This window comes from Geotrypetes seraphini, chromosome 1 (genome assembly GCF_902459505.1).
Source record: "Geotrypetes seraphini chromosome 1, aGeoSer1.1, whole genome shotgun sequence".
In the NCBI taxonomy this organism is placed as follows: Eukaryota; Metazoa; Chordata; class Amphibia; order Gymnophiona; family Dermophiidae; genus Geotrypetes; species Geotrypetes seraphini.
Genome location: NC_047084.1, coordinates 351,635,486 through 351,646,559, shown reverse-complemented (window position 1 = coordinate 351,646,559; position 11,074 = coordinate 351,635,486). Strand labels below are relative to the sequence as shown.

Here is an 11,074-nt window from a genome sequence, read left to right as displayed (position 1 = left end):
TAATTTGTACTGTACATCGCTTAGGAAATCAACTAAGCGATTTATCAAGCTCTAATAAAAACTTGAAGACGTCATCGGGCTGTGATGTGAATAGTTCAGGCCCTCGGCCTTCTGACATCATGACATCAACACGTGTGGATGAAAGGGCCCGAATGCAGATGGGGGTCAAGCCCACAAAGTTTGTCCCCATGTCTTTCTCTACCTGATCATCTCTTTCTTATAGGAATGGGCTGGACCGCAGAGGTAATAGCTTCACCAATACAGTATTAGCAATTACTGTATATCGCCTAGGGCCACGGCTGCTGGTTGGTTTTGGCAACGAAACATGCTACCTTTAATTCTTACTAACACCCAAACCCCTTCGAACTGGCGCATGCTCCGCAGCGAGAGGGGGGCGGGGGGAAACGAGCACTCGGCGTGCCTACGCTAGACGGAGCCAGCGTGAGCACGTGAAAGAGGGCGCGCGCGCGTTTGTGCGCAAGATGGCGGCGGCAGCCAGGCAGGACCTGGCCCAGCTGATGAACTCGAGTGGTTCCCACAAGGACCTGGCTGGGAAGTAAGTGTACCTCGTTTAGCTAACTAGGAAGGTTCCACGCTGGCCTAGCAGAGGGGGCGGCTGCCGTTGGTATTGGGGGGGCTAGGACTCGCGTCACGGGTGATGCGCTCGCGGCTCGGGTGAGGGTGCGTGGAAATGGCCACGAGGTGTTAATACAGGCGACGGGGCAGGTATGCTGGCTGCAGCTCCGGAGTTGCTTCCCTAGCCGGTTCAGTTGTCTGATTTCTCTTTAGATTGAATTTCTACCTTTCCTGGTCTTGGTGTGACTGCTCTACATTATTTTTGTCGTCATGCGACCTATAGTATCCAGGCTTGGGGGAGGGTTAACCCCCGAGAGAATGACACGGTGGCAAAATGAAGTAATTAAATGAGATGGGCTAATTAGCATAGGAATTCCAGTCATTGCTTTTTGGCGAAAAACTAATCTAAATGAAATGTTCCCCTCCCGGCAGGAAACCGTCCCCATGTCATTCTTTAAGGAGAGTGGAAAGAATCAGAGTATGAATGGGCTCAGGCACTGACCCTCAAACCTTGCATTAAAGAATGCTGGTGTAGAAGGACTGAGGTTGAGATACACATTAATGAATGGCATGGGATGATTTCCTGCAGTTATCTGCCATTTTCAACACCCGCAGTTCCTTGCTTTTTCTAAGGTAAATTCAGCTTTCCCTGCTGGTAAGACTTGTTAAAGTAGTCTTACTGGCATGGAAACTCATCTGATGTACTAAAGCAGTGTATCATAAGCTGTGTGCTGCCTCTCTCCCTCCCCCTGACAACAGAGAGGAGGAGAGGCACTGACTGCTTACCTACAGGATATTCTTCTCATGGCAAGAAGCACATCTTTAGGCAGTCAGCTAGAGCCAGCACCTATCCTCCCCGATGCCTCTCCATACCTTTCCAGCACCCATCACTGCTGACTCGAGGACCTTCGCACATGCATGTGATGTCATTGCATTGACATCTGCACATTTCTGGATGCCCTTGAGCAGTTTAGTGTGCTGCGGCTTTGCAAAGTTTGCAAAATACTGCACTAAAGGGTTCTCTGTGTTTGCTACCAATCCTGGTAGCAGTCACCAAGAGCCCTCGGCAAATGCATTACAAGGAGCTCATTAGTATTCTTAAGCTTTCCTAACTGAGGAATAAATTAGGACACCCTAATAGCTAGTGTTACCCCCCTTTAGCTGAAATAACTGCAGTGAGATGCTTCTTGTAGCCATCTACCAGTCTCTGACATCAATCTTGAGGAAAGTTTGGCCCACTCCTCAATGCAGAATTCTTTCAGCTGTGAGATGTTTGAAGGGTTTATATGTACAGCCCATTTCAAATCACCCCACAGCATCTCAATTGGATTAAGATCAGGGCTTTGACTCGGCCACTCCAGGACTCTCCATTTCTTAGTTTTCAGCCAGTCCTTGATGGATTTACTAGTATGTTTTGGATCATTGTTGTGTTGCGGGTCCAGTTCCGCTTCAGATTTAATTTTCTTACAGATGGTCTCGCGTGTTTCTCAAGCACCCTCTGATACACGATAGAATTCATGGTGGAGTCTATGATGGTGAGCTGGCAAGGTCCTGCTGCAGCAAAGCATCCCCAATCCATGACACTTTCACCTCCATGCTTCACAGTTGGTAATGAGGTTCTTTTCCTGGAATGCTGTATTTGGTGTACGCCAAACATGTCCTCTTTTCTGGTGTCCAAATAATTCAATTTTAGACTCATCTGTCCTTAGAACACTATTCCAGAAGTCTTGGTGTTTGTCTAAGTTCTCTCTGACAAACTTCAGTCTGGCCTTGATGTTTCTCTTAGAGAGCAAAGGTTTTCTCCTTGCACATCTCCCATGCAAATTAAATTTGTGTAGTCGCTTTCTGATTGTAGAGGCATGCGCTTTCACATCAACAATAGCAAGAGCCTGCTGTAGGTCCCGTGATGGCATTTTTTTGGAGACATCTTTTAGCATCTTGCGGTCTACTCTAGGGGTCAACTTGTTTGGACAGCCAGACCTGGGCATGTTGGCAGCAGTTTTGGAAAGTCCTCCACTTGTACACTATTTCTGGACTGTGGAATGGCTAATGCCAAATTCTTTTGAGATCTCTTTAAATCCCCTACCAGACTTATAAGCTGCTACAATCTTTCTGAAGGCCTCAGACAGCTCTTTTGATCTCACCATGGTGTTCACTCTCACCGCAGCAGTCATAAGCACACCAAACTAAATGTCTGAGGTTTAAGTAAGGCAAACCTCTATCTTGTTTCATGAGCAAATCAAGGAAAATTTTTATTGTTTACCTGCAATTACATCACTTAATTAAATCAATGATTTAAAAAAAAAATGATTTGACATCGATATGTGAACATTTCTTAAGAAAGAACTGAATATTTCATAGGGTGTCCTAATTTTTTCACATGACCTGTAATTTGCATGCTATTGTGCTGAGCATCTCCTGATAAAAAGAAATCACTCCCAACACAGTATTTATTACCATGTCAGAGCTTTGAGCAGTGGGGGCCTAAGTCTTAGGGTGGCACAAATTGTAAGGGGGGTGTGTATGTGCTGTTCTGCCACACTTCTACTTGCCCTGTGCTAAGAGGCTTTTGTGGCTGTAAAGGTCACCCTGCCATACCCCCTCCTTTACTAAGATGTAGCGTGGGTTTTAGCGCCGACAGCGGTGGTAATAGCTCCAACGCTCATAGAATTCCTATGAGCGTTGGAGCAGCTACCACCACTGCTGGCACTAAAACCGGAGGGGGCTAATAACTAAAACCTACTGACTGCTTTTTGGGAATATTATTTATCGCCCTCTTGGGTTCTGGTGTAAGTCAGTTACCAAAATACAGGAAATAATTTCCTTATATGGTTGTCAATTTTCTAGGTTCTTGGTTTTAGGTGATATTAATTTACCCCTGGAATTAGGTGATAATAATAGGGTATTGGATTATAAGAAATTCTTGGTATTTTGCTCTTTAAATTTAATGCTAGCTGGATCTACTCATGAAAAAAGCCAGATTTTGTATCTGCATCTTCTTTTAATGCTTTATCTAAGGTAGAATGGTCAAAGGTACCTTGGACAGACCACTGTTTATTAGCTTTCAGCTTACTTTGTACATGGGTTATTATATTCAAAATTATCAACAGAAAATTATTAAAGCATAAGAACATAAGAAGCGCCATCTCCGGATCAGAGCTTCGGTCTATCAAGTCCGACGATCCGCACACGCGGAAGCCCAGCCAGGTGTACACCTGGCGTAATTTTTAGTCACACTAGAAACAATACTAACAATAACAATCTTAAATAAATTACTGCAGCAAAAAAATTGTTGCAAAAATGTTATAAGCCAAGTGGTGGAACTATCCTTTGAAAAACCATTTAAGTAAAGTAGAGAAAAAATCCTCAACTAATTTTATATGCAGACGGCAACCCAATGAGTTTTTTTTAACCGTTCTTACTCTGTATCATAGGCAAAAAAACTCCACTACTTTCAGGAAAAAGAACATTCAGGAAGGTAACACTTATCTTTACAGCTGTTGATGTATAAGCCAGGATCGCAATCCAAAGACACAATGATCTTACTGCAGTCACATTTCTGGCATTGAAATGAAGACAAGGAACCGATGTCCAGGTCCAACAAGGCACCAACGAATGGCTGCTTCAGGGAATTCCCTCCTATTCCATCCACCTATTTGCCTATGATAAAGAGTAAGAACGGCTAAAAAACTCATTGGGTTGCCGTCTGCATATAAAATTAGTTGAGGCTTTTTTTCTCCACTTAAATGGTTTTTCAAAGGATAGTTCCACCACTTGGCTTATAACATTTTTGCAACAATTTTTTTGCTGCAGTGATTTTTAGTCACCCATATCCCTCTATGCTTCTCGTAAGGAAATATGCATCTAGTTTGCTTTTAAATCCTAGGACAGTCGCTTCCGCTATAACCTCCTCTGGGGGAGCATTCCAGGTGTCAACCACTCTTTGTGTGAAACAGAACTTCCTGATATTTGTCCTGGACTTGTACCCCTTTAGCTTCATTCCGTGTCCTCTTGTTCGTGTCAAATTGGACATTGTAAATACTTTTTTTTTCTTCTCTTTGTTGTCGATTCCTTTCAGTATTTTGAAGGTCTCGATCTTATCCCCTCGCAGTCTCCTTTTCTCGAGGGAGAATAATCCCAGTCTCTTGAGTCATTCCTCGTATTCCAGTTTCTCCATACCTTTGACTAGCTTCGTTGCTCGTCTCCACATTCTCTCCAGCAGTTTTATATCCTTTAGGTTGAGAGACCAATGTTGGACACAGTATTCCAAGTGTGGTCTGACCATTGCTCTATAAAGCGGCATTATAACCTCCGATCTACTCGTGATTCCCTTCTTTATCATGCCTAACATTCTGTTTGCTTTTTTTGCCGCCGCCGCACATTGTGCCAACGGTTTCAGGGTCCTATCAGGTCCTTTTTCTTGTTCGCTCTTACCCAGAGTTGCTCCTGACATTCTATACTCGTGTTCCTTGTTCTTTCTGCCTAAATGCATTACTTTGCACTTTTCCACATTAAACTTCATCTGCCATTTCTCTGCCCATTTCTCTAACTGACACAAGTCGCTCTGGAGTTCCTCGCTATCCTTCTGCGATCTGATTGCCCGGCATAGTTTTGTGTCATCTGCAAACTTGATGATCTCACTGGACGTTCCTTCCTCTAGGTCATTGATGAAAATATTAAATAAGATTGGCCCAAGTACCGAGCCCTGGGGCACACCGCTAGTCACTTTCTCCCAGTCTGAGAAATTACCATTTATGCCCACTCTCTGCTTTCTGTTCTCCAGCCATTTGCCTATCCATCTTTGTATATCCCCCTCTATTCCATGGCTTTGTAGCTTCCTGAGAAGTCTTTCATGTGGAACCTTGTCGAACGCTTTCTGAAAGTCCAAGTATATTATGTCCACCGGTTCTCCACTATCAATTTGTTTGTTCACGGTCTCAAAAAATTGAAGTAAATTCATCAAACATGATTTCCCTTTCCTGAAATCATGCTGTTTTTTGAGTTGATAAAGTTATACCATCCTTGGATTTTTCCAGTTTAAATTTTTTAAAAAATTAATGTTTGGGATCAGGTAGCTCCTATTAAAGAAAAATTCATAAGAATTAGTAGAGGGCAATGCGGCATTTTGCTCATTGTCACCCCCTGGTGTTTAACTTCTGGCCGGCTCCTACTTCCTGACTGCCACAGTTTTTACCTGCACAAAGCTGTGGCGGCAGCTCCTTGAGCATCCCACGGCTGAACTAGAAGACTTTCCTTTGACGTTGCAATGTTAGAGAGAAGGCTTCCGGCTGTGTTTAGGAACTGCCCCCATGGCTTTGTGCAGAGAAATGACTGTGGCAATGAGGAGGAGAGAGCCAGCCAGAAGGTAAATATCAGCCGGAGGGAGACACAGAATGGAGGGAAGGAAGGAGAGGGGCGTGTTGGGATGCAAGAAGGTGGGATCCCCAACTTTAGACAAATTATGGAAGGGAGGAGGCATTAACTTGGGACATAGATTGAAGGGAAGGAGGGAGGGGAAGGTGAGCCATAGGATGGAAGAATGGAGAGAGTGAGGGAGGGAATAAAAGGGAGAATTGGGTGTCAGAGAGGGAAAGAGATGGTGCACATGGGGAGATGAAAAAAGAGAAGAATTGTGAGGGAGGGAGAGATAATTATTGGACATGGTGGTGGGAGAACAGTGAGGTAGAAATGCATGGGGAAGAGAGAGATGTTAGACCACTGGAATGGGAAGGAGAGAGAGAGAGAGAGATGCCAGACCACAGAATGGAAGGGAAGGAGGGTAGAGAGAGATGCCAGACCGCAGAAAAGAGAGAAATGTTAGACCTCAGAAAGAGGAAGGGAAAGAGAGAGAGATGCCAGACCATGGGAGAGGAAAGAGATTCCAGGCTATGGGAAGAAGAGGAGAAAGATGCCAGACCATATGAGGGGGAGACAGAGTTGTCTGACCATGGGAGAGGGATGAGATGGTGCACAGGAATAGAGGGGAAGGGAAGACAGGGAGGAAGTGGTGCACAGCAATGGGTGCGGCAGGGAATAGATAAGAAGAAATGCTTTTTATGGATTGATGGGAATAGGGGAGAATAAAGAGGGAGGAGATGGTACACATGGATAGATGGGAAGGGAAGACGTGGAAAGTAGATTGATTTTTGAGAAGAAAGCAGAAAAATGGAAGAAAGTTGACTGTTAATGCTAAAGATGGGATGTATGGCAGAAAGTGAAGGAGAGAAAAACAGCAAATGGATAAGGTGTCCCTGGATACACAGTTAAGAGCACAGACAGAAGAAAGTGCAGCCAGAGACTGGGAAAAGATGGTTTGAAAAACAAAATCACCAGACAACAAAGGTAGGGAAAAATATTTTATTTTCAATTTAGTGATTGAATTGTGTCAATTTTGAGAATTTATATCTGCTGTCTATATTTTACATTTTCAGGAAGAAATACATTTGTTTCTATTTCTCTGGGGTTGTACTGCATGCATAGTTTTGAATCTTAGGGTTTTGTTTGTATATACTGTATTAGTGTTTTTAGTTTGTAGTCCCATATTTGCATAGGGGTTATCTGTGGTCTGGTAGGAATGAATGTTGAGAAGCATAAAGTGTGCTTTCTGCAGTTTAATTTTGTGGTTAACCATTATGATCATGTTGGAAAACTGGTCCTCGACATGGCAGCTGGGCTTCAATGCTAAGAAGTGTAAAGTCATGCATCTCGGCAGCAGAAATCCATGCAGAACATACACCTTGAATGGAGAAACACTAGCTAGGACTTCAGAAGAACGGGACTTGGGAGTAATCATCAGTGCAGACATGAAGGCTGCCAAACAAGTAGAGAAGGCCTCATCCAAGGCAAGGCAAATGATGGGATGTATCAATAGAAGCTTCGTTAGCCGCAAACCTGAAGTCATAATGCCACTTTACAGAACCATGGTGAGACCTCATCTGGAATACTGTGTGCAATTCTGGAGGCCACATTACCGTAAAGATGTGCTTCGAGTTGAGTCAGTCCAGCGGATGGCCACTAGGATGGTCTCCGGATTCAAGGGTCTCTCATACGAAGAAAGACTGGGCAAATTGCAGCTCTGTACTCTAGAAGAGCGCAGGGAAAGGGGTGACATGATAGAGACATTTAAGTACGTCACAGGTCGTGTCGAGGTGGAAAATGACATATTCTTTCCCAAGGGACCCTCGGTCACAAGGGGGCACCCGCTCAAACTCAGAGGAGAGAAATTTAGTGGTGACACCAGGAAGTATTTCTTCACAGAAAGGGTGGTGGATCAGTGGAACAAACTTCCGGAGCAGGTGATCAGGGCCACCAGCGTGCTCGACTTTAAGAATAAATGGGACATCCACGTGGGATCCCTGCGAGGGTCAAGTTAAGGAGCTAGGTCATTAGCACTCAGACTTAATGGGGTGAGTCAGTAGAGTGGGCAGACTTGGTGGGCTGTAGCCCTTTTCTGCCGTCATCTTTCTATGTTTCTATGTGGTGTTAATATTATATTGTGCGTGTATATATGAATAATGAATAGAAAAAATAGTGTTACAATTAGTATTATTATGGGAGTGGGGTCTGGCCTGCGACTTAGCCTGTGTTTTAGATTTCGGCTCCTTAATGTGATTATTTGACACCCCTGATCTAAAGAATACTTCCTGATCTTATATACAAAATGATAATATCTTAGACATTCCCACTTCAGGAATTAGTGCAGATAAGGTATGGGATAAATTGATGCCATAACTGTTGAGGATTTAAATCCTCTGTTAAAGAGCTTTTCTACATGTTCTTGTGTTTTAGATAAATGTTCCTCGTATCTTTTCCCTAAGATTCCAAATGCTATAATTTCATGGTTGTTGCTTTTCTTTAACAACCTGTTATCAGAGGAATGGGGAATATTGTTATCGCTCCTATTCCTAAACAGAATGGTGACTTATCACAGACTTCTAACTTCAGACCAGTTGCCAAATATACCTACCTTTTTATAATCAAAATTTTTAGAAGCATTAGTGAATAATCAGTCTTAAAGGTTCATTCCTGTCTACATGATACTCAGTTTGGGTTTCAACTCACAGTACAGAGCTGCTATTGCTAACATTAATAACTAAAGTTAAGCAATGGTCGAGTCAAGGTTATCAATCTATTTTGTTACAATTCGATGATAGTGCAGCTTTTGACTCAGTCGATCATATTTTGCTGATCAACAAATTGAGTAAGTTGGGATAGGTGGATCTGTACTTAATTGGTTTAATGATTTTTTAGTAAACAGAAATTATAGTGTGCTGAAAGATTGAACCTTTCTAGGAGCTGGGCTTTCTGTGGAGTGCCATAGGGCTCTTCTGTTTCTCCTACGCTTTTTAATATCTTTGAGTACTCTGCAAAAAGTACATTTGGCAGCCAAAGTTTGTATGCTATGCTGATGATATGTTTTTTTATTAATTCCGTTAAGCTCAAACAAGGAGGACATTTCAGCTAAGATCACTAATTGCATGACTAGAATTGGAGGTTGGGCTTCTACTAATAAGTTGAAATTGAATGCAAGTAAGACGAAGGTTCTTTGGTTTCATAATTCACTATCTTCTGTTCATTCATTTCTTACTCTACAATCAGGTTCTATCCTGCAAGCAGATAAAACATCTAAAGTTTTGGATCTTCTTTTAGACTCTTCTCTTACATTTGAAGATCAAATTTCTAATTTATGGAGGAAGATTTTATATATTATGAGGAAACTTAGATTAGTGACGTCGTGCTTTTTTGAACATCATTTTGCACTGTTGATTTAGATGTTAATGTTACCTCAGCTTGATTACTGTAATTTTTTATATTTGAACTTAACATCAAAACTGATCAAAAATTTGCATTTGCTTTAGAATACTGCTGTTAGATTAATTTTTGGTTTTAAAAAGATAAGTGTTGCATTAGCATATAAAAATCTTCATCGGTTTTCAGTTGAGAAGCAAATTAAGTTTAAATCAGCTTGCATAGTTCATCATATATTTCAGACTAACTCTTCAGATAATCTGATTTTGCTTTTTTTTTCTCATTTGCATTATTCCACCTGATTATGTGGTACTTTATTACCATATTTTCCATAGATTAGAGGAGTAAAGTATAAACAACGCAATTCCTCATTTGCTTATGCTGCCATTACAATTTGGAATAATCTGTCTGTTTACATTAGGACTGATATCAATTGCTTAAGATTTTATAAAAATTTGAAAACTTTATGACTTGTAATATTCATGTTATGATGATATTTTAATTATTGATTGCTTAAGTATTTTCCTGTAATTTTACAACCTCTTTGAATATAAATCACCTTGAACCTTTTTGGTATAGTGCAATTAATAAATTGTGTTTTAGATTAGACCCACGGAAATGGTAGAAAAATAACCTTAGAAAATCTACAAGAAACTGCTTCAAATTCTAAGGTACTGTTCCCCTACTTCATTCTCTTCCTCATACATTCATTATTTTATGAATTTTTTAAGACCTCAGAACCATCACTCCTCCATCCCACTTGAGGTTTGTTTAACGAGGAGAATCGTGTGGTGAACTCCTCACCGGTCTTACTTTTAAATAATTTAAATGCTTAAACTTTAAATATTTTAGTTTCATTACTTAACTTTGGTAATGGTGTGACATCAGTGTCTCACATTTAATTAAGCGGTTCACCACACAATTCTCCCCGTTAAACACACTTCAAGTAGGATGGAGGAGTGGTGGTTCTGAGGTCTTAAAAAATTCATAAAATAATGAATGTATGAGGAAGAGAATGAAGTAGGGGAACAGTACCTTAGATTAGATTAGGGCACTGTTGCCTTGAGCATTGCATGAAGTAATTGAGCTCGTTAGCATAGGAATTCTAGTCACTGCTTCTGTGCAAAGTAAAGCAGCCAAAAGTTTTGGCTAAAACCAATCTAATTGAGATGTGGCAAGTCTGGATTGTTTTGAGCATCAGGCCCTTAGTCTCTGCTGTGTTCTTCTCCCTGTGACACAACATAGACTTCCTGTCAGCATGGAAGCTCAGGCTTGTCAAAACAGCAGTCGTCTTTTAAGATCACCTTAGATGGTCCAGGAGTACAAAGATGATCTGGGAGACTCCCGACATATGCTGAAGAGCAATGGCAGTCCATGTGTGGAGGATCTGTAAAGATTTAAAACAGGCTCTGGAAGAATCCATGGTATCTGTCCTTTGCTTTGTTCCCAGGTGCTTTTTTTGATAAAGTGAGAAAATACAGGTGCTGTTTTTCTTTATCTTCCAGCCCACATTCCTCTTGTACTTGTGAGGGGAGTATATGCTGTAGCTAAAATGGTAAATGAATTGGGAGTATTTATGATAGAATACATAGCTAACGTTGAAACCTTATTTTTGTGGTGATGTTTTTTTTAGAGGCTGAATGAAACTGATTTTTTTCAGTTTCGGCCAAAATTAATCTGGTTTCAACTGAAACTGAAAACTTAAGTTTGGTGTGAATGATAATCAGTGAGAGTCATTGAGGATTGTCAG

General features: G+C 41.5%; 1 protein-coding gene across 2 annotated transcripts in view; it reads left to right on the top strand.

Annotated features, from left to right (window-relative positions):
* The first annotated feature begins 419 nt into the window (after nt 1-419).
* The window catches only part of COPS4 (COP9 signalosome subunit 4), an 89,902-nt gene continuing 79,247 nt past the window's right edge, over nt 420-11,074 (top strand). Inside the window, exon 1 of one of the 2 annotated variants that reach the window (XM_033963961.1) lies at nt 420-556. In XM_033963961.1, the coding sequence (XP_033819852.1) occupies nt 483-556 (74 nt within the window). In that variant the 5' untranslated portion in view covers nt 420-482. The remainder of the gene's footprint in view (nt 557-11,074) is intronic. The other variant, XM_033963944.1, reaches the window with a different exon arrangement.